This window comes from Trachypithecus francoisi, unplaced genomic scaffold (genome assembly GCF_009764315.1).
Source record: "Trachypithecus francoisi isolate TF-2019V2 unplaced genomic scaffold, Tfra_2.0 Lachesis_group18, whole genome shotgun sequence".
Classification (NCBI taxonomy): Eukaryota; Metazoa; Chordata; class Mammalia; order Primates; family Cercopithecidae; genus Trachypithecus; species Trachypithecus francoisi.
In genome coordinates this window covers 15760957-15785476 of record NW_022681463.1, presented here as the reverse complement: position 1 = coordinate 15785476, position 24520 = coordinate 15760957, and the positions used below count along the sequence as shown (strand labels likewise).

The 24520-nt window shown below is 40.9% G+C and overlaps 1 protein-coding gene across 1 annotated transcript in view; it reads left to right on the top strand.

The window, feature by feature from the left end:
• Positions 1–24520, top strand: part of TM9SF2 (transmembrane 9 superfamily member 2) — a 74873-nt gene that overhangs the window by 8828 nt on the left and 41525 nt on the right. The window contains exons 2-4 of the mRNA XM_033177360.1: positions 9471–9538; positions 12506–12599; positions 21915–22042. Coding sequence (XP_033033251.1) covers positions 9471–9538; positions 12506–12599; positions 21915–22042 — 290 coding nt within the window. The remainder of the gene's footprint in view (positions 1–9470; positions 9539–12505; positions 12600–21914; positions 22043–24520) is intronic.

The following is a 24520-nucleotide window of genomic DNA, read 5'->3' as shown; positions in this document are numbered from 1 at the left end:
ACAGAAGGCTCTCACTCTTGTCACTTTTCACTATGTCCCTTCAGCTCCTGTCTCTGTATGGCCTGGCTTTTCCTAGGTTATGATTGTAGAGCGAGGATTATTGTAATATTGGAGTAAAGAGTAATTGCTGCAAACTAATGATTAATGATATTCATATATAATCATATGTGTGATCTATATCTAGTAGAACTCTTGTTATTTTATATATTATACTGGAACAGCTCATGCCCTCAGTCTTTTTTTGCCTGGGCACCTGGGTGGCTTGCCGCCCACAGGAGGATTACATGAACCCAGGAGGTCTAGGCAGCTGCAGTGAGCCATGATTGTGCCACTGCACTCCAGCTTGTGTGACAGAGCGAGACACTGTTTAAAAAGGCAATCCAACAACACACACACACACACCACACAGAGATTCAGTAGCTGAGACTGGGTAATTTATAAAGAAAAGAGGTTTAATTGGCCCACAGTTCTGCAGGCTGTACAAGCATGGCACGGACATCCCTCGGCTTCTAAGGGGAGCCTCAGGAAGTTTTTACTCATGGCAGAAGGTGAAGCAGGAGCAGGCATGTCACGTGGTCAAAGCAGGAGTGGAAGAGAGTGTTTTGTTGGGCGAGGTGCCACACTTTACAAGCAGATCTCACAAGAACTCACCATCACGAGGACAGCACCAAGGGAATGGTGCTAATCCATTCATTAGAAGTCTACCCTCATGATCTAGTCACCTCCCACCAGGCCCTAACTCCAGCATTGGGGATTACAGTTTGACATAAGATTTGAGTGGGGAAAAATACTCAAATCTCATGCCCTTCTTATATTGCAAAATACAATCATGCCTTCCTAATAGTCCCCCAAAATCGTAACTCACTCCAGCATTAATTCAAAAGTCCCAAGCCCAAGTCTCATTTGAGACAAGGAAAGTCCCTTCTACCTATGAGCCTGTAAAATAAAAAAGCAAAAACAAGTTACTTACTTCCAAGACACAAAGTGGGTATAGGCACTGGGTAAATATTCCCAGGCCTTGGGTAGCTCCACCATTGTAGTTTTACAGGGTTCAACCCCGACAGCTGCCCTTACAGGTTGTTGAGTGCCTGTAGCTTTTCCAGTCTCAGAGTGTAAGCTGCCAATGAATCTACTATTCTAGAGTCTGGAGGACAATGTCCCCCTTCTCACAGCTCCACTAGGCAGTACCCTGGCGGCTACTCTGAATGGGGCTCCAACACCACATTTCCCCTCCACACTGCCCTACTAAAGGTGCTTTGTGGGGGCTCCATCCCTGCATCAGGCTTCTGCCCGGGCACCCCGTTTTTCTCATCCTCTGAAATCTAGGCAGAGGCTGCCAAGCATTCTTCACTCTTGAATTCTGTGTGCCCGCAGGCTTAACAGCACATGGAAGCCCCCAAGACTTATGGCTTGTATTCTGTAAATGGCAGCCCGAGCTGTACCTCGGACTCTTTGAGCCACAGCTGGAGCTGGAGTGACCTGGATGCTGGGATCCCAAGGCTGCACAGGGCAGTGGGGCCCTGGGTCTGACTATGAACCCATTCAGTCTTCCTGGGCCTCTGGGCCTGTTGTGGGAGGGGCTGCTGCAAAGGTCTCTGAAATGCCTTTGAAGCCTTTCCCTGTAGTCTTGGATATTAGCACTTGGCCCCCTTTTAGTTATGCAGATATCTCTAGCACATGGTTACTCCACAGCCTACTTGAATTTCTCTCCAGAAAAAAACTTTTTTTTTTCTTTGCCACATGGTTAGGCTTCAAATTTTCTGAATGTTTATGCTCTGCTTCCTGTTTAAATATAAATTCCAGCTTTAAATCATTTATTTGACCCTTCAGCTAAGGTAGGGTGTTAGAAGCAGCCAGGTTACCTCTTGAACACTTTGCTGCATAAAAATTTCTTCTGCCAGATATACTAGGTTGTCACTCTTTAGTGCAGAGTTCCCCAGATCCCTCAGGCATTAATAGAATGCAGTCAAGCTCTTTGCTAAGATATAACACGTGTGACCTTTGTTCAAGTTCCCAGTAAGTTCCTCATTTGCATCTCAGACCTCAGCAGCCTGACTTTACTGTCCATATCACTGTCAACGTTTTGGTCACAATCATTTAAACAGTCTCTAAGAAGTTCCAAACTTTGCCTCATCTTCCTATCTTCTTTTGAGCCCTCCAAACTCTGCCTGTTTCCCAGTTCTAGAGCCAGTTCCACATTTTCAGGTATCTTTATAGCAACACCCCATCCTCGGCACCAACTTTCTTTATTAGGCCATTCTTGCATTGCTGTAAAGAAATACTGAGACTGGGTAATTTATAAAGGAAAGAGGTTTAATTGGCTCAGGATTCTGCAGGCTATACAGGCATGCACCGACATCTCTCTGCTTCTGGGGAGGCCTCAGGGAGCTTTTACTCAAGGCAGAAGATGACCCAGGAGTGGCCGTGTCATAGCGTTACAGTGAGCGAGAGAGTGGGGGTGGTGCTACACTTTACACACAGCCAGATCTCACAATAACTCATTATCAGGAGGATAACACCCAGAGGGATGGTGCTAAACCATTCATTAGGAATCCACCCTCATGATCCAGTCACCTCCCAGCAAACTCCACCTCCAACACTGGAGAATACAATTTGACATAAGATTTAGACAAGGACAGATATTCAAACTTATCACATGCCTTGTGTTTCCATCTGGACTATAACTTCTTTGAAGGCAAGCGTTCATGAATTTGTATTTTATCATCCAAAATGTCTAGTATAGGACTTTGTGGGCATTAAATACATGTGTTGGCTGATTGAGTTTTTCATGGTTTTCAGGATCTGTTGTTGTGAATGTTCTTTGGTTTTCAAGTATATTGCAAATTCTACTATTTTTTCCTATGTAATAAATTGGCTTCTTCTGAGATAATTTTTCCTGTTCCTGGAACATTTTTCCACCCTAAATTTTACTTTTTTATCTTTATTTCTTACTGTTTTTCATTTGGCTTCTGTTGCTTTACAGTGAGACTAAGGTCTACTCTCAACTTTAAAGCCCTTTTTCCAGCTTTTAATTGTGACAATTTTCAAAATTCAAAAAAGTTGAAAGAGTAATGTAATGATCACCTTTTACTCACCTAGACCACCTAGAATCAAGTCGTTTACATTTTTTCATACTTGTCTTATCTGTGTATTTATAGGGGTGAATGTCATGACATCTGTGGCGTACTTTCACATGGTTCAGCTTGAAGCCCTTTCTTAAACCATATAAACTCCCGGCAGTCTCATTTCCTTTCTTCCAATTTTTAACATTTGCTCCACTGCTATATCAGGAGGTTCTCATTCTTACGATACTTTTGAAATTTCTTTGTCTTGCTGCAAGAGTTGATATTTAGAGTTACTGCAAATGTAGCATATTTACAAATTTATTGTAAATGACTCTCTTCTATGTTCTGTGTTACGGTTGACTTTAATTTTAATTGACTTCACATTCCTCAGCATGTGTGAGATGACAATTCTTAAAATTTCAGATTCTCACAATTTAGAAAAGGAAGAATGAAAGTGCTATGAACGCCAAGATGAAATGAATATTCAAGCTGTGTTCGATTACTTTGCCGAACATCAAAAATAGGTCTGTAATTTAGTGTTGATATCTGTGATAGACTTTCTTACAAAAGTAGTGTGGAAAAGTGTCAGAAGAGACAGGAAGGAAGAAATGTAGAGGAATAAAGTCAACAGAAATAAAAAGTTATGGTAGCAGCAGTTGAGTTTACCTACTTTGTTTCTGCAGTCCAGCTTTTTAACTCGTTTCCTTGTGTTCAAGAAGCAAGGAATCTCTAGTTCATAAGGCTACTATCAGAATTGTGTATGGCAATTATTGTCTTCCTTTTCCCTAGACTAGTGAAGAAGACAAGAATAATGGATAGGCATTAACAAGGTTCAGAAGGCTGTCTGTCTTAGTGTTCTTGAAAAACACTGAAATAGCCTACTTGCACTACTTGGATGAATGGGAGACGAGAGGAAGGAAGAGCCTTTCACAGAAACCCTTATACTAATAAACCTTTATTCAGACTCAGGAATGGCCAGTTTCTTTAAGGTAATAGATTACAGCTGCTATGTTTATTTGTTATAGTTATTATGTGCCAATTATGGACGAGCTTCTGTGTGTACTATTTTCTGTTTTATTATTACATCATTCAGTTCCTATATTCAAAATTATTACTTGCCCCAGAGCGCTTAGTAAGAGTAGACCTAGGATTTGAAGTGAACCCAGCATTCTGATGATACAATTCTTTCTAAGAAGGAGAATTGGAAGCTGCTTCATCGGATCAGGAAGGGTTGACAGATAAGGTAAATTTAATGGGTATTAGATATTAGATGAAATGCCAAACGTAGATGGATTAAAAACTAATAAATGCAGATAAGAAAATAAGGGAGGAAAGGGTTTGAAACCCCCCTTGGGCTATGTGCTAAAATGGAGTAAGAGTGATAGTAATTGATTTAAAAGACACCAAGTTACATAAAGAAGATTAACATGGTTTCTGGAAAAGAAGTTTTCCTGGTTTCTAGAATTACTGGAAGATTTGCTGTAGTTTTAGAAGGAGCCAATGAATTTTATTTCTAAAGTTTTGACAAGATTGTTTTTTAAAGGTTAAAATGAAATGTAAAGGAAATGTGGCGTGGGTTGGCTTAAGGGCTGAGTGAGGTGGAGTGAGAGAGAAATCCATGGGGAGTGCTGACAGTGGAGATTTCCAGGACTGCTGCTTGAGGCTAATTTGGGTTTTAAATTTAGAAAAGAGAATGCACGTGAAATGTTTTAATTTGCCAGTGGTACAAATCTCCATATGTAGCATAATGTAAAGCTAATGGAAATAGATTTTCAGAAGCCCTCTTCAAGTTGTTATAAGACAGCACAAAGTAAATTAATTTGGTCATGGACAAATTGAGAAAGTGTATCTGAAGAGAAACAGTTACCATGTTTTTGAGATGATGAGCTCCAAGCTATCGGTTTAGAACATAGGAAGGAAATAAAGAACTGTCCTTGAAGAATTTAAGCTTCTGGGTAGAAAGGCTAATGAAAGTAACAATGTTATTCTGTACTTACATGAAACTTTAACATATAAATCTTAAACTCTGCTATGATTCTCCATGACATGCCTTTTAAGAAAGATATGAGAATAGGGCAAGGTCCTGAGAAGAGCAGCTGGCACGACAAGGAGATAGGTGATTCAGAAGATTAAGACTCCAAGGAGACAGGAGAGAATGCAGAAAATGAGAATAATGTTTTCCCTCAATCTTAGACTCTTAGAGCCAAAAGTTGTCCCATGAAACTTCAGAGAGGACATCATAAGCTAAGCAAAAATTTGTATTACTTCATCAATTGGGTAGAGATGGGAGAAACATTTACCCTAAAATTTATATGCCCTGAGACAATGTCTTAAAATTTTTCACATGGCCTCAGGCTTTCAAACTTTATGCCTTGTGTTGGACCCTCTGAGATTTGAATTCAAATAATATTGAAAAATACCTGGAAAACAGTGCTGAAGGATGTACTAGAATTCTAATCCAGCTCACTGTTTGTTTTTGTAGGGCCTTCAGGCTAATAATTGTGTTTACATTTTTAAGTGGTTGGAGAAAAAAGTGAAAAGAAGGGTAATATTTAGTGATGAGTGAAAATTACATGAGAATAAAATATCAGTGCTGTAAGTGCAAGTTTTATTGGGCTACAGCCATGCTCACTTGTGGATGTAGTGTCTACGACTGCTTTTGCACTACAGCAGTGGCAGAGACCCAGTGTCCTCCTATAAAGCCTAAGTTACTCCCTGGCCCTTTACAGAAAAAGTTTGCCAGCCTCTTAGATAGACTAATAAAATTAGCGTTGTTTTTCCAGGAAAAGAAAAGATTGTAGTGACTAGAGGAAAAGCGTTAAATAGATGAAGAGATGTTGTATACAGTCATGAACCACATAACGTTTCGGTCAACAGCAGACCGGTGGTCTCACAAGATGATAATGGAGCTAAAAATTCCTATTGCCTACTGACATCATAGCCATTATGACATCATAGCGTAATTACCTTATTTTAAAAAAGTTTAGCATAGCCTAAGTGTACAGTGTATAAGTCTACAGTTGTGTACAGTAATGTCCTAGGCCTTCACATTCATTCACCGCCCAGTCACCCAGAGCAGCTTCCAGCCTTGCAAGTTCTATTCACGGTAAGTGCCCCATGCAGGTGTAACATTTTCTCCTTTTAGATTGCATTTTGATTGTACCTATTCTATGTTTAGATGTGTTTAGCTATACACATACCATTGTGTTACAGTTGCCCCCAATATTTAGTACAATCACATGTTGTTTAAGTATGTGATGGACCACACTATATATATACCCGAGGTGTGTAGTAGGCTACACCATCTAGATTTGTGCAGGTATGCTCTGTGATGGTCCCATGACAAAATCCCCTAATGACATGTTTCTCTGAACACATCCCTGTCATTAAGTGACACATGACTGTAAATGGTGCTGAGCAGCATGCTGTTCTTTCCTGTGCTGTTCTTTCTGTTTCTGGTCTAACACAGAGGCCGTTAGCCTCCTGGGACTATTTACATTTAATTAAATACAACTTAAAATTCAGTTCTTCAGCTACATTGACTGCATTCCAAGTGTCCAATAGCCACATGTGGCTGGTGGCCACCATATTTGAAGAACATTTCCATCATTGCTTAAAACTCTGCTGGACATGGCTATGTAGTAGTAAATACGGTACTTTGTGCCAGGTGCTGCTCTTGAATCTTCTCAAAAACTTCTTGAAGTAGGGATTATTATCATTTCTGTTCCACAGATCAGAACATTGAGGAACAGGGAAGTGAAGAAACTTGCCTAGAATCACACAGCTAGTGTCAGGCAGCATTTAAGCCCAGGCAGCCTAGCTTCAGAGTCTTGCTTAATCATTTCGTGCTGAGAAAGGTTGAGAGTGAGGAATATGCTTAATCGTAGCAAGAGGGACATGGCTTATGTGTTGATAGTGCTGTACAGATTTTGAAACACAAAACTTAGAAAAGTTCTGTAGAGTGTAATAGCTACATTCCTTCCTAGAGGGAAATCGAGAGATAGGAACTGGACTAGTGTTTTGGAGACCTGTCAGTCTTCATTAGGTTAAATGGATCATTTGAATTCTGACTTATCTTCATAGTAGTGTTGACCCTTTCTAATTAGTGGAAATTATTTTGGCAAAGGAAGCCATTAAATGGGAACTTTGCCTTCACAACAGTTACATGTATTTGTGTTAATTCAAGCATGCTATAGTCTACATGATAGACTACATGCTACAGTATCATGTCCTATTACCTTTTTAGCTGAGTTGAAGGCTGTGTTGACGTTGAGTTATAATTTCACTCGAGTAGAGGTGTCGGGGCCACATATGATACTGTGTTTGGTATTACATACAAAGGCTGATGCCCTCTGTTGTATAGCATGAATATTGGGTGAGCATTTTAGTGGATGAACACTTCCTTCTTCTGAATATTACTAAATTTTTTGGGTTTTATTTTAACATATGCATAGCATTTCATGTGTCAGGCACTATTTGGAGTACTTTATAAATGTTAACTTATTTAATCTCCATATCCCTATGAGAGAAATATTGTTTTTTTTTTTTTTTTGAAATGGAGTCTCGCTCTGTTGCCCAGGGTGGAGTGTAGTGGCGTGATCTTGGCTCACTGCTACCTCTGCCTCCAGGGTTCAAGCAGTTCTCCTGCCCCAGCCTCCTCTGTAGCTGGGATGATAGGTATGTGCCACCACACCCGGCTAATTTTGTATTTTTAGGAGAAATGGGGTTTCGCCATGTTGACCAGGCTGGTGTCGAACTCCTGACCTTGGGTGATCCGCCTTGGCCTCCCAAAGTGCTGGGGGTTACAGGCATGAGCCACCACACCTGTCCGAGAAATACTGTTATCCTCATTTTGCAGATGAGGAAGCTAAAGCACCCATGAGGAAAGTGACATGTTTAATAGTTTGACCACAGTCACACAATTAGACAAGTGATAGCACCGGGATTTGAACCCAGGCAGTCTGGCCACAGAACCTGTAATCTTGCCTGCTGTGTTTTGCTGCCTTTCTGCTGGCAGTGGACTATTGATTTGTTTTAATTGTACACCAACCATCTCGTCTTGCTTTGGGGGATGTTAGCAAGTGTAGAGGATTGTTGACAGCACTAGTAAGTGAGATCAAAATGACAAGTGTGGCTCTGTGGCACTCCCAGAAGCTTCATGACTAGTCCACAGGCAGTATACAGCTCTAACTCTATAAAATAAATACTTGTCCCAGCCAAACAGCTCTTAGTCATTTTTTGATTAGCACCAAAAGTATTTCAGGGCACACATGACTTGCTGGCTTCCTCAGCTGGTAAATTCTGTCATGAGTAGCCTGAGCTCTTTTTTTGAGAGGGTGGGTCAGCGTTATGGGTCCTGCAGAACTTCAGCTACACCTGGGAGAAATTTTGGAAGCTTCACTAGGAAAGTGTAGCTTAAAATTAGCCTATATTTCCCAGGAAGTTGATACAGCTTATCTCCCTCTACCCTGATGTTCAGCTTGATCTGGTTATTGCCACCTTCTTCACTGCTACTACCTTGTAGTTCATTGTTCTTAAATTGATGGAAGAGGTCCTTCAAAGTTAGACCATGTGGTCGTTGTCTATCCCCGTGTGCTTAAGAGTACACATGTGCATGGAATTGTATTCCAGTATAGTTGATCTAGAAATATCTAACCAACTTGGCAGCATTTCTTGGTTGCTTGCTGTGAAAATGCTAAAAATTGTGTTTAAAAATAAAAATTGTTGTGCTTCTGAGTGTAATACCAAATTTGCAAACCAGATTTTTAAAAACAGCATCTATATTAATATGATGAATGCTTTTAGTTAAAATATCTTAATAATTTTTTAGAAAATTTAGAAAGCATTTAAAAACTATTGGAGACATTTGCAACTCTGAAAATTATTTTATTGTATTTTTAAAAGTAATTATTAAAAAATTTTTAAGACGGAGTCTTACTCTGTCACCCAGGCTGGAATGCAGTGGTGCCATCATAGTTCACTGTAACTTTGAACTTCTAGGCTTGAGTGATCTTCCTGCCTCAGCCTCACAAGTAGCCAGGAATACAGGCTCGTGCCATTGTGCCCAGCTAATTTTAAAAAATTTAAAAATTTTTTTGTAGGAACAGGCTCTCGCTGTATTGCTCAGGCTAGTCACAAACTCCTGGCCTCAAGTGATCTCCCACCTCAGCCTCCTAAGGGGCTGGGATTACAGGTGTGAGCCACCATTGCTAGCCCTATTGTAGTATATTTTAAATGTATATAAATCCACTCAGTGAATGGATTTGTAAGAGAATTGTTTAAAGTTGACTGGAATTATAACATTTTACACTTCAGACATTGTCAAATTCTTTTTCAGTTCTAAGCATGACTTAAGGCTTTATGTTGTGTTGTTTATATTCTAATTTTGTGTTTCCTTATTTTCAGGCCGAAATAGAACTATTTGTGAACAGACTTGACTCAGTGGAATCAGTTCTTCCTTATGAATACACAGCGTAAGTTTTTCAGCTTGGTTTTTATATAAAATTCAGAATTTTGTACATTGAGAACTTTGTTTTCTCACAGTTGTGGACAAATTGATACGCATTTTTAAAACATACACGGCCTGAAAATATTTTTTAAGGTGTACTCTTCCAAGGTGTGGTTAAAAATGTGATCTTTGTTTTATGTTTCTTTGTAATACAACAGAAGCACTGACTAAACAGTGAATTTCCTTTTTTACCTGACTGAACAAAAAGGTATTTTGTTTTCTTAACATTTTAAAATTATAAATAGCTCCACATATTTTTAAACAAAATTTTTATGTCCCACATAATCAGTTCCCAGAAATAACTACTTTGATGTCTACTTCTCCACATTTTTTTCTCTGAATAGTCTAATCTATATAATCACATTTATTCATTTTTGTTTTAAACAGAAGTAGATTCATCGTATTTATATTTATATTTATTTTTATGTTTTTGAGACAGAGTCTCACTGTATCTATCGCCCAGGCTGGAGTGCAGTGGTGCGATGTTGGCTTGCTGCAACCTCTGCCTCTGGCGTTCAAGTGATTCCCCTGCCTCAGCCTCCCAGGTACCTGTGTTTACAGGCACATGACACCACGTCTGGCTAAGTTTTGTATTTTTAGTAGAGACGGATTTCACCATGTTAGCCAGGCTGGTCTCAAACTCCTGGGCTCAAATGATTCACCCACTTCGGCCTCCCAAAGTGCTGGGATTACAGGCGTGAGCCACTGCACCTGGCCCATACTATATTATTTTTGATTGGCACCTTGTTTTTCTCATTGAATATATTGTGGGCATCTTTCCATGTCAATACATAGCTACCTCACTCTTTTTAGTGGCTGCTATTATTTCTATTTTAGAATTATATAGATTCCGGCCGGGTGCAGTGGCTCACGCCTGTAATGCCAGCACTTTCGGAGGCTGAGGCGGGCAGATCACGAGGTCAGGAGATCGAGACCATGGTAAAACCCCGTCTCTGGCCGGGCGCCGTGGCTCAAGTCTGTAATCCCAGCACTTTGGGAGGCCGAGACGGGCGGATCACAAGGTCAGGAGATTGAGACCATCCTGGCTAACACGGTGAAACCCGTCTCTACTAAAAATACAAAAAAAAAAAAAAAAAAAAAAAAACTAGCCGGACGAGGTGGCGGGTGCCTGTAGTCCCAGCTACTCGGGAGGTAGAGGCGGGAGAATGGCGTGAACCCAGGAGGCGGAGCTTGCAGTGAGCCGAGATAGCGCCACTGCACTCCAGCCTGGGCGACAGAGCGAGACTCCGTCTCAAAAAAAAAAAAAAAAAAAAATCGTCTCTACTAAAAATACAAACAATTAGCTGGGCGTGGTGGTGGGCGCCTGTAGTCCCAGCTACTCGGGAGGCTGAGGCAGGAGAATGGCGCTCCAGCCTGGGCGACAGAGCAAGACTCTGTCTCAAAAAAAAAAAAAAAAAGAAATTGTATAGATTTCATGTACAATTAGTTTCACTAATTTCCCGTTTACCAACATTTGATTATTTCCAGGTTTTTTGTTTGTTTGTTTTTGAGACAAGGTCTTGCTCTGTTGCCCAGGCTGGAATGCAGTGACGCCATCGTGGCTCACTGCAGCCACAACATCCTGGGCTTAGGTGATCCTCTCATCTCAGCCGCCTGAATAGCTGCGACCACAGGCATTTGCCACCGTGCCTGGCTAATTTTTTTTTTTTTTTAATTTTTTGTGGTGATGGAATCCCACTATGTTGCCCAGCCTGGTCTCAAACTCTTGGGTTCAAGTGATCCTTCCCCCTTGGCCTCCCAAAGTGCTGGGATTACAGACATGAGCCTCTATGCCTGGCCCAGTTTTTTGATATTGTGAAAAATGCTGCATGAATATCCTTTATTCATTTGACCATTGTATACCACATTGGGTCTAAAACTGTTCCTAAAATTTAGTTGAATCTAATTTCTGTGCTATTTAAGAGTTTTAAAAGAAAATAGTTTGCTATGGGGAAAAGCATACACAAAATAGTTAAGACTATCCTAAAGAATTCATATACTTAAGTATGTCTAAGAAAAGAGTACAGAATATATGAATGGGTAGACTATAATCTAATTATTGGATACTTAAATTTTTTTTCTAGTTTTTGTTTTGTTAAACATCTTTAAATCTTTGTGGGTATTCTTAGGAAAAGTCAGTGGATCTGTTATATTCAGTAAATGGAGATTCTTAATTTGGGAACTTCCCAGCTGCAGTATTGTTTTTAATCACCGGAGATCTACCTGCCTCTTTAGGAATCTCAGTAATCTGTTACTATTACCGTACTGATCTCAGGTATACCCAGTATCATTCCAGGGTGAGCACAGAACTGCCCTTTAATTTTCTGTGGCAAAGCTGAAATTAAGCTGTAATGTTGAAACAGAACTTTATTAAAGTCGATTAGTAATACAAGAGAATTACAACACAGAGAATCTTATAGGTGACTGACTACATCTTCTCCACAGCACTCTTCACAGGGAGTCTGTTTAGCCATACTGCACATATTGGGATGTGTTGGCCAGTGTACTGAGATGAGACAGAACTGCAGGTAGACTTGACATACATTACTGAAATATCATTTTTAATTAAAGGTTTGAATTAGATATAGAAGGGAGATAAGTTATGCAAAATTTGTTTGGATAATAAGGATCTAAATCATTTTATTATTGGAGTGAACAAAAATAAATTATAATGAGTCAATTTAAAAGATCCTATAATATGCATTCTAATAAGAGAATGTTTATTTAGAAAACAAAATATTCGAAGGCACAATTTTAGGTGTTTTTTATGGGGGGAGATGTGGTACATAGGACTTGGGGTATGGATAGATTTCTTACTCATCTGCTAGAGCTACTAGAATGATCAGTACCTAATCTGCTCTCAAGATCGGCTAGGTGTTTGATATTTCATTGTTCCCTTTTATGTGTAAAAATTTAAGTATTCTTCTCCCAGGTTTGATTTTTGCCAAGCGTCAGAAGGAAAGCGCCCATCTGAAAATCTTGGTCAGGTACTATTTGGGGAAAGAATTGAACCTTCACCATATAAGGTTTGTATTTAGTGTTACGTAATAATTATTTACTTACAGCTTTTGCTTTTTGTTATTTAAGAAAAGCCTGAGATAACTCATCTTATCATTGCTAAGGAGGAGTTCATTTCTCTTTTTCTTCTAGGAATAGTTTCTTAAAATCAAAGTTAGAAGGATCCTTCTCCTTCTCACAATGTGTCATTAATAAGTCTGTCTTAATGGACATTCATGCAACTAATGTTATGAAGATAAGACAGTGGCTTAAGGGGCAAGACTCAGACGCTCTGCCTCCTTTACAGAGGGTCCTGAAACCCACCTTCCAGTCATGAGGGGTTGTCCCAGCTGCTCTATGACTGTTTCCCTCTGTTTTCCAGCAGTATCTAGAGACACTCTCTGTTAACATGTATAATGCTTCCTGGGCTCCCGCATTGGGTGTTTTAGAAGCTAACCTTTCTTTCTTTTCTTTTTTTTTTCCAGACAGAGTCTTGCTCTGTTGCCCAGGCTGCAGTGTAGTGGTGAGATTCAGCTCACTGCAACCTCCGCCTCCCCGGTTCAAGCAGTTCTCATGTCTCAGCTTCCCGAGTAGCTGGGACTATAGGTGCATGGCACCATGCCCAGCTAATTTTTTTGTATTGTTAGTAGAGATGGGGTTCCACCGTGTTGGTCAGGCTGGTCTCAAACTCCTGAACTCAAGTGATTTGCCCACCTCGGCTTCCCAGAGTGTTGAGATTACAGATTTGAGCCAGTATGCCTGGCCTAACCTTTCTATTTTGATGATTGAAAATGTATTTGGAACATCTTTGGTACATTTTTGAATACCAGTTAAACCAAACTAAGCACAATATAAGGTGTTCTTTTCAACATATGTACTTCATCATCTCTCAGAATTCTTTTGCCTTAAATCTGTTATCTTTTAAGCCTATTACCCTTCCACATTGCATAGCCCCTGTTTGTTGTGTATCTATTCTCCTACTGTTTTAAAAGAAAATAGTTTGCTATGGGGAAAAGCATACACAAAATAGTTAAGACTATCCTAAAGAATTCATATACTTAAGTATGTCTAAGAAAAGAGTACAGAATATATGAATGGGTAGACTATAATCTAATTATTGGATACTTAAATTTTTTTTCTAGTTTTTGTTTTGTTAAACATCTTTAAATCTTTGTGGGTATTCTTAGGAAAAGTCAGTGGATCTGTTATATTCAGTAAATGGAGATTCTTAATTTGGGAACTTCCCAGCTGCAGTATTGTTTTTAATATACAAAGAACAATGGTCTTTTGCTTTTAGAAACATTAGTTTATTATAATAATGTATCACCATATTAAAAAATTAAATGATGCAGAAGAATAATAATAAACGTGCAGTTCTACTTCCAGCTTATTAAAATTTCCTGAAAATTTTCATACACCTATAAGCTTATATTAAATAGATTAGATACACTTATTTGTTTTAACATACTATGTTCCACATTTTGCATTTTTCCTTTAACTCTCTACCATGGGTATCTGTCCATGTGAGAATGTGTGTTCTAATGGCTCTAACTTGACTCCAGGTTTTATTCCCCAGCCCGACAGCTTCCTCTCCTGGCTTCGCGTCTCTGCTATGGCTTAGACCTCATACATATCCACCTTCCCTGCTTTCTCACAAGGCACCCCTGTCTCCCTCAACATTTTATTACATGGAGCATAACATTTATTATCTGTCCAGCAAATCCCTAGGCCTAGATTCGTCTCACCAACCATCTTACTCCCTCCAGCACCTGCACCTACACTGTGAAGCCCTGGGGGAAAAGAGACATCGCTGTGCAGATTTAATCCACTACAGGTTGATAGTTTTTGACTGTAAATATATCCTCTTCAAATATTCTTTTTTTCTTTTCTTTTCTTTTTTAAGAGATGGAGCCTTGCTCTGTCACCCAGGCTGGAGTGACGTGGCACAATCATAGGTCACTGCAGCCTCAGACTCCTAGGCTCAAGTGATCTTCCTATCTCACTCCCCTGAGTGGCTAGGACTACAGATGCATACCACGACATCCAGCCAATTTTTAAATTTTTTATCGAGACGAAGTCTCACTCTGTCGCCCAGGCTTGTCCTGAACTTCTGGCTTCAAGCAATCCTTCTGTCTCAGCCTCCCAAAGGGTTGGGATTATAGACATAGACGTGAGCCACCACCTGATGCCTTTCAAATACTTTTTTTTTTTTTTTTGAGACAGAGTCTCACTCTATTGCCCAGGCTAGAGTGCACTGCAACCTCCACCTCCTGGGTTCAAGTGATTCTCCTGCCTTAGCCTCCCAAGTAGCTGGAATTACAGGCGTGTGCCACCATGCCCAGCAAATTTTTGTATTTTTTGTAGAGATGGGGTTTTGCCATGTTGGCCAAGCTAGTCTCGAACTCCCGACCTCAGATGATCTGCCTGTCTCGACCTCACAAAGTGCTGGGATTACAGGCATGAGCTACCATACCTGGCCCCCTTTCAGATATTCTAATCTGAAATTGTCTACCCTAAAATTGCCAGTAACTTTTAAAGTTTCCTAAACACAGTAGATTCGAAGGCCCTAATGGGATGAAGTCACTGGGGAGGAAGGAACTCAAAGTGTATGGACGTGGTGCCATTGAGCAGGGCAGGCATGTAACTTGTGAGACACCACCTCCCTTTTGGGATGTTTGGAAGATTACTTTGAATGGTATTGCATTCTTCTAATAGCAGATGACTGTTTTCAGGCATGCTTATTAAATTTTACAATCTTAAATACTCCAGCAGCCTCTCAGCCCCATCTCTCTGTTTAGTTATGTCTTGGCCTTGAGAAATGATGGGTGGGAAGAACATCAGTAATGCCCTTAGAGAACTGGGAAGACAGCAGGAGTCCATAGCAGGAAACAGAAGGAAACCCCGCAAAATATTCAAACCATGGAGAGGTGTTGTCCCTTGGGGCAGACTTTGAAGGCAGATTACTCCCCTTAGTAGGACGTCATTGGGCACATTTCGGTTTCTGTGCAAGGACTGTTCCTTGCTCATACACAGCACCCTTTTGGGGGCCTAGTACTTTTCAGATTTAATCCTTTGTTGTAGAAGTTGAGGTTAAATAGAATAAAAGGAGAGCTTTAGAATGGAGAAAGATGTGCACACAACATTTTCCCTGAGTCTCATGGAATGTTTTAGGATCAATATCTGTACTAAAACAAATTCTCTAAGCCCCAAGTTTAAAGGGGCAGAGCAAGCATGTTTTAAGGCCAAGGTGTAGGTAAATAGAAACATGGGACTCAGAAGATTTTTTTCCAAGCCAGCCATAAATGTATTGACTAATGTTTTTCATTTCACTATTTATTCTTTATTCTTTATTTTCAAGGATTTCTTTTCTTTTCTTTTCTTTCTTTATTTTGAGTCTCACTCTGTGGCCTGGGCTGGGCCACAGCTCACTGCAGCCTTGAACTCCCAGGCTCAATAAATCCTCTCACCTCAGCCTCCTGAGTAGCTGGGACTACAGGTATACCCACCATGCCCAGGTAATTTTTTTTTAGTTTTTGGAGAGACAGGGTCTCACTATGTTGCCCAGGCTGGTTTAGAACTCCTGGGCTCAAGCAGTCCTCCTGCCTTAGCCACCCAAAGTTCTGGGATTATAGGTGTGAGCCACTATACCCAGCTTTATCTTATTTTAGATCTGCCATAAAAACTGAGGTAACAATCAGCAACAAAATAAAATCCCAGTCTGTTTTGCCATCTTTTATATTTGACTTCTGTTTAGGTCAGGAAAACAACAGTGCAAGACACTGTGTGTATTATGTGAAGCTGGAACCACATTTCAGAGGACCATAAAATCTCATCTGAGATCTAAGCACTTATATTCAGTAACTCATTTAACATATTTGCTCAATACCTTTCATGTGCCAGGCACTGTGATGGGATACAGCAGTGAGCCAAACAAAAATCTCTGTCCTCATGGATCTTTTATGCTGATGGGGAGAAGGAGACAAAATAAGTTACCAGAATATATGTTTCAATTACTAATGAAAGAACTATTGAAAATAAATCTGGGAAGGTGTGTGGGGAATTTCTAATTTTAAATAGGCTTACTGCAAAGGTGAATTTAAAATCTTAAGTTTAAAAAGCCTTACCGAGAAGGTGACATTTGAGCAGAGACCTGAAGCAAGTAAGGGAGTGAGCCATGGGAATATGAGGGGGAGGTGTTCTAGCTGAAGAAAGGCCCTGAGGTGTGCAACTTGAGCAGGCGAGCAAGATAGAGCATATTAGGCAGTGAGCACAGAGAAGTAACAGGACCACATTATAGAATGACTCAGAGGCCACTGTGAGGATTGGCCTTTACATCTGAGCAAGATGGTTAGTTAACACTGGAGGGTTTTGAGTAGGCTTCAATTTTACCAGGGTCACCCTGGCTGCTGTACTGAGAATGGATCATGGGGACGCGAGGGGAGAAGCCAGGAGACCAGTAGGAGGCCTTCTCCCTCATCTGGATATGATCTGTCTCGGGAGGGATGAGGGGGTGGTAAAGAGGTCAGAATCTCTAAATCTGCCCTTGTTTTGAAGGTGGCTGACAGAATTTGCCAAGGGATGGGATATGGAGTGTGGAGTTTCTATTTTCTAAGATGCGACAGTGTGGGAAGAGCCAGGTTGGGGAATGAGGAAGAGTTAGTTTTGGATGTGGTAAGTGAGAGGTGTTTATTAGGTGTCCAAGCAGAGATGTTGAATAAACAGCCAAATACATGCTCCTGGAGTTTGGAGGAGGGCTTCATCCTGGATATACACAGTATATATCTGAGAATCATCCGTGTGTAGATGGTATTCACAGCCATGGAACTGAAGAGATCCCCAAGGGAGGGGGTATAGGTGAAGAAGACAAGATTCGAAGAGGCGCTCTTCTGACCTGTAACAGCAGGTGCCCTGAGGGCTCCTGGTATTGTATTTTTAGTAGAAGCGGGATTTTACCATGTTGGTCAGGCTGGTCTTGAACTCCTGACCTTAAAACATCCACCCCTCTCAGCCTCCCAAAGTGCTGGAATTACAGGCACGAGGCTCAGACACTTGGAGCACCTGGTGTTATAGGTCAGGAGGATGGCGAGAGTCTAGCAAAGGACACTGAGAAGGAGCCATTGATGAGAAAGAAGGGTAACAGGGAGATTGTGGTCCCTGGAGGCCAAGGCAAGAAAGTGTTTCCAGGAGGAGGGATTGATTGATTGGTCACTGATGGGTCAGGTGAGATGAGGACGGATGATTGACCTTGGGTTTAACCTTCAGTGTGGAGGTCATTGATGAGAAAGCAGCCGTGGTAGAATAGCCAGGTGGAGAGAGAATGGAAAGGCCAGTTGCAGGTGGACACATCTACAACTATCTTGAGGACTTTTATTTTACTGGTAGTGAGAAAAAGAGTGGTAGCTGGAGGAGATGGCATGGTTCAAAGAGGACTGTTTTTGTTTGTTTGTTTGGAGACAGAGTCTTACTCTGTCGTCCAGGCTGGAGTGTAGTGGTGCAATCTCAGCTCACCGCAACCTCCACCTCCCAGTTGCAGTGTTTCTCTTGCCTTAGCCTCCCGAGCGGCTGGGATTACAGGTGCCTGCCACCTCACCTAGTTCATTTTTGTATTTTTAGTAGGGACAGGGTTTCACCACGTTGGCCAGGCTGGTCTCAAACTCCCCACCTTGGGTGATCTGCCCATCTTGGCCTCCCAGAGTGCTGGGATTACAGGTGTGAGCCAAGGCACCCGCCCCAAAGAGGACTTGTGATAGATCTTTAAGCAAGGCGTGTATGTGGATGGGTATGATCAGTAGAGATAGGAAAAATGATGTTTTAGGAGATGGAAGGATTGCCATGGGTGTCCTTGCTCTGGCAAGAAGGGATGGGACCCAGTGTACTGGTGGAAAGGTTGGCCCCAGTGAGCTCGTTGTAACTGGAGGGAAAGAAGAGACATGGGGCATGATGCTGGGAGGTAAATGTGGCAATTGCTCCTGATTCCTCAGTGAAGTAGGCAGCATGGCCACCCCACCTGTGAGTGAGGAGGGAGGCAGCAGCCAAGTAGGATCCAGGAGAGCGAATAAAGAAGGAGTGTGGAGCAGCTGCTAGGCTGCATCAGGAACCCTCTGGCCAGCTGATGGTTTGAAGTAACAGCAGCCAGCGTGCTTACTTATGTATCTCCAGCTATTTCCAGCTGTGCTGCTAAGAGTTGGATTTAACCAGGTTTGTGGTTTTAACAAGTGAGTACCAAAAAAGTGAGAGAACACAGGATGTGAGGACATCCTTGGATGTTATGAAAGATGGAGATACTGTTGAGCTTGGAGTTTGAGTTTGCACAGGGGGCATGTAAGGGCACAAAAGGAGTAAGAGACAGTGAAAAGACTGTAGGATCTGTCGATTCAAGTGGCATCCAGAGCTTGTTGGAGGTGAGGAACATTTAAGCCAGTGAGTTGGAACAGTGGGAGGGGGTGCTTTGACACTAGGAAGCTTGAAATGAAGATAACGGCAGGGACTCCTGTCATTGTTAAAGGCAGGGTGGAGTGTGACCAGAGGAGCGAGTCCTTTGAAATAGGATGAAGACCAGAGTTGCTGGAGGAGAGGGCAGAGGATCAAAAGGTCATTGTTTTCAAGGATCATTTATATAAATGTTGTAATCACCAAGAATCAGGAACCAGGAGGAGAGTTGGAGTGACAGTGTGTCTGGAGCTGAGGGCCAGTGACCTGGGGTTGGTAGATGACAAGAACAGGAAAGAGTAGGGGCGGTGTGGTCTGATCACATGGGAGTCAAAGCTAGAGGTTTCTGGAGGAGGGAGAATGGTCTGGCCCAGCGCTGGGGCCTATGAGAGAAAACAGGCACCACTGGCAAGACTCCAGTGAGGCAGCGTGCCTCAGGGACAGCCAGGTTTCCATCAGAACAGGCACCAGTGTTCCACTGGTGACACATGAGTTTCAGGGCATCGTGGAAGGGTTTAAGCAGTTGGGGTGGGGATCCATTTTGGGATTCAAATGTGAGAATGGAAGCATGGCATGGACATCCTGGGCTTCTGGTGGCGACTAATATTCAGAGGGGTAAAGGGCATAATGGGATTATCCTTGCCAGAGCAAGGATACCCATGGCATAATGAGACCTGCCCATTAGTCCTAATGGGCAGTAGTCCATTTTCATGCTGCTATGGAGAAATACCAAACTGGGTAACTTGTAAAGAAAAGTGGTTCAGTTGACTCATAGTTCCACATGACTGGGGAGGCCTCAGGAAAACAATCATGGCAGAAGGGGAAGCAACCATGTCCTTCTTCACATGGTGGCAGAAAAGAGAAGTGCAGAATGAAGCAGGCAAAGACCCTTATAAAACCGTCAGATCCTATGAGAACTTACTCACTATCCCAAGAAGAGCATGGGGGACCACCCCCATGATCTAATCACCTCCCACAGGTCCCTCCCCCAACACGTGGGGGTTACAATTCAGATCCCAATTGGAGATGAGATTTGGGTGGGGACAGCAAGCCAAACCACATCAGTCCTGATGCTCTCAGGCTGCATGGGGGAGAAGTCTTGCCAGGAGTGTGCAGCCTTATATGATTTCCCTCAGATATGGACTTCAATATAATTTTTCTGCTATTTGCTAAAAGCTGGTGGTGAGATACGTAACAGTAACTGTTATTTAGTGAATACCTGTTTTCATCAGTCAGCATGCTAGTTGTTTTGCACACACATTTCTGTATCTGACAGCCCTGCAAGGCAGGTCCTGCTCCCATTTTACACATAAGTTAACTGAAGCTGAGGCAGGGTTACGCAGCTTTCCTTGGTCTCCTAACAAGATGGAGCTGACCTGTACCCAGGTCTGACTCTAGAATGATAGAGCCTTTGATTTTCAGAATTATTCCAAGGAGAATTTTAAATCCTCACTGAAATAATCCAGGAAAAATTATAATCCCACGTTTTCCCAAATAGAAACAGAACAGTGCTGTGCTTGTGTTTTAAGGAGGATTTGTTTCCCTTGGGAGCTAAGAATATTTAAAAATCCTTAACAAAACATAAAATACAATTCCATCCATAACCAAACATGGTTTAAAATATTATAAAATTCCCAGCTAAACACATGACAGAGAGAGGCCGTAGGGTGTTGTGCTGAAGAGCATTTTCTCCGGAGCTCAACTCGCTTGGCTCAGATCCTGGCTATGCGGATGCTCAGTTGTGTGACTTGGTGCTCCAGTTTTCTCCTCTGTAAAAGATGGATAAGGGTTGTTTGGAGGATTACATGAGGCTTGATATATACAAAGTACATGGAACATAGGAAACACTGAACAGATGTTACCTATTACTACTTTAAATGTCACCTTAGTCTTGCTATTTCATACTTCACAATTGAACACACAGGTTGACTCACCTAACGAAGTGAGCGCTGGATTGAGGTGTCAGATTTGCCGTTTTGGTGTAATATTGTCTCTCTCTGCTTAACTTATTTTAAGTTTGGTACCTGTGCTTCTGATTCCTTAGTATGTATACTTTTGTTTTTCTATTTTTCACTTTTTAGGAATGAATCTTTAAGGTTCATATAAGGTTTAAAATATCAACTAGTGGTACAAATACGGCTATATTGGAAATAGCAGTGCAGACAGAATGAAAGCATTGGCTTACAGGTGGCAGCAGTGGACTGTGCTTAAACATTCACTTAGCTGCTTCACTGCACCTGCTTTAGGGATGTTAATACATACAAAGAGTGGGCTGCTTAGAAGTGAATCATGCCATTTTTTTTTTACCACTTTATGTAATAAAGTTTGAATTTATTAAAAGATACAATTACGGCTGGTTGTATAGTTGGTAAATTTCAGCCTTCTGGAATCGTGTTTACCCTGATTTTAGACATCTGAATGTCACTTTTTCTTATATTATCACATGCCATCTTGTTCACTGCTGAATCTCTATCACCTGACACTTAAGGAGGGCACTTAACATCTATTGATTATTTGAACATAAAAATTTGTCTGCTTGTTACTAGAAAGCCATCAACTCCAGAATTCCTAACACATGACCATGGGATATTACTAGGAGAGACTAAAGTTCCATTTTTGTTCTACATGGGATTTTTTTTTTCTCTTCTAGAACTTACTTACGTTTAAAAGGTAAGTCAATTGATATTACCAAAAACAACGTATCAAAGGAAAACTTGATGACAAGTCTTTAGAGAAACACAATAGGAGTAACATTTACATCTGATTGAGCTATGAGGAATTTAAAATTTTGTTTATTACCAATATTAATCCACTAAGTAATTTAATGGGGCTAGCATTTTTACTCTGTTTGTGATATTGATATGAAGAACCTGGATATTTTTTCTGAATTTGCTTTCCACTTCCTTTTAATACAGTTTACGTTTAATAAGGAGGACACCTGTAAGCTTGTTTGTACAAAAACATACCATACAGAGAAAGCTGAAGACAAACAAAAGTTAGAATTCTTGAAAAAAAGCATGTTATTGAATTATCAGCATCACTGGTAAGGCATGCATGAATATTTTTTATTTTGGGGTTTATCCTTTCCATATGAAATCTTTGTTGCATTGACTATATAAATTACTTGATTGTGTAAAATATAGCAAATTAATTGATTTCCTTTTTTTGTTACTAGTGGTCGTAGTTTGAAGTAGTGACTCTTGGTTAAAGATGACATCGTTTAAAGAATTATCTTTTAACCGTGTTTAGATTACTGTAATATCTGGTACTTCTTTTAGTACATAGATCTGGTACATAGAGTAGTTATTTTTATTTACATACAGGCATACTTTGGGGATACTGAGGTTCAGTTCCATTCCACTGCAGTAAAGCAAATATCACAATAAAGTGAGTCACATAAAGTTTTTTGGTTTCCCAGTGCATATAAAAGTTATGTTTATACTACGTATAGTCTATTTAAAGTCTGCAATAACATGATGTGTAAAACAACTCTGTAAGTACCTTAATTAAAAATACATTATTGCTAAAAAAAAAAAAAAAAGGCTGACACAAAGACATGAAGTGAACACATGCCGTTGAAAAAATAGCACTGATAGATTTGCTCAATGCATGGATGCCACAAACCTTCAGTTTCTAAAAAAACACCGTATCTGCAAAGCACAATAAAGTGAAGGGCAATAAAACGAAGTATGCCTGAATAGTGAACAGTAGCATATTATGCTTTGGGGAAAAGGGCCTGGGTCAGTCTTCTGGTGAAAGCATTGTTTTATACTTGTGGGCTATGAAAAAAATCACAGGAAAACAAAACATAACTTTGGTTTGATAAATAGCACCAACTTCAAGTAAAACGCTTACATTTTGCTTAGCCTTTTATTTTGTAAACATAACATAACATTAACAAATTCTGTGCCAGTTTGTATCAGAATCAAAAAGCATTTAAAACTGTCCTGTTTTTCCTTCCAAAGTAGTATGTACTTATTATGCAATATTCAAACATAGAATTTTTTTTTTTTTTTTTTTTTGAGACGGAGTCTCACACTGTTCCCCAGGCTGGAGTGCTGTGGCGTGATCTTGGCTCACTGCAACCTCTGTCTCCCGGCGTCAAGTGATTCTTGCACTTTAGCCTCCTGAGTAGCTGGGATTACAGGTGCCTGCCACCACGCCTGGCTAATTTTTGTATTTTTAGTAGAGATGGAGTTTTACCATGTTGGCCAAGCTGGCCTTGAACTCCTGACCTTAAGAGATCCACCCCTCTCAGCCTCCCAAAGTGCTGGAATTATAGGTGTGAGCCACTGCACCCAGTCAAACATAGAATATTTTTAAAGACTTTCAAAATCCAACATTTGAAGTATAACCATTACTATTCTTCTGAGTAATTTTGCTTGGAAATGCCTATATTTTATGGGGTCATAGTTTACATATGTTTTGCCTTTTCTAGAAAGTGTAAAATGCTTTTAGTGGCAAGCAGGAGGACTGTCTTCGTGCACTTCCTTTTGGATGTTTGTCCTGTCAGTATATTAGATCACATTGTTTGTTCACGCCAGTGAGGTTAGGAACCGTGGATCTCAGCTGAGACCTGACCAGGTTCTGTGGCCTCACATTCCCTCCTACCCCTCAGTTTTCCTCCTTCTCCACCCCACCCAACCCCCATACGCATAGAACCCTGGGTCCTGTGCACAGCCATGAACTAGTCTGTGATGGAAAGGATTTGTTCTGACTGGCCAGACCTGGATAACATCTACCTGAACCCCATAAGAATGAGTTCCCTGTAGGCTACTGGGGCTCTGTTGGAAGGAAGGACACGGTGCTGTTAGAAACCTGCCTGTTATGCTTGTGTGCGCTTCTTTCTCATCTGACCCTCAGTGCAAACAGGAACTTTAAAACTTCTTTTGTCTCCCCATTTCTTTAGTTTTGAGTAAATGAAGAGCTTTTTCCCCCTAAACTACCACAGGAATACTGCTTATTTGCTAGATCAATGCGTATCAATTGCATATCAACTTGGGATATGTTTACTTTTTCATAAGTAATTGAAATTCTCCTTGTTGTTTTTCTTTGTAATCTTCTAAATAATATTTAAACCTCAGTTCTTATCTTCTCATGTTAGCCCTATCCACCTACATTTACTGCAATAGCTATCAGTTTGTTGACTGAATGAAAGAATGACTCTTAAGCTATGTGGGTGATTTTTTAGCTCTTTCTTCTACCCTCTGTGCTTAGAATACTGTTTAGTGAGCCCAGCGCAGTGGCTCACGCCTATAATCCCAGCACTTTGGGAGGCCGAGGTGGGCAGATCACCTGAGGCCAGGAGTTCGAGACCAGCCTGGCCAACATGGTGAAACCCCATCTCTACTAAAAGTACAAAAATTAGCCAGATGTGGTGGCAGGCGCCTGTAATCCCAGCTACTTGGGAGGCTGAGGCAGGAGAATCGCTTAAACCAAAGAATACTGTTTAGTCTTGCTGCTGAAGGTAATAGAAGTAGTTCTTATTCAGTAGTCTCCTCACAGGAAAGTACTTAGAGAT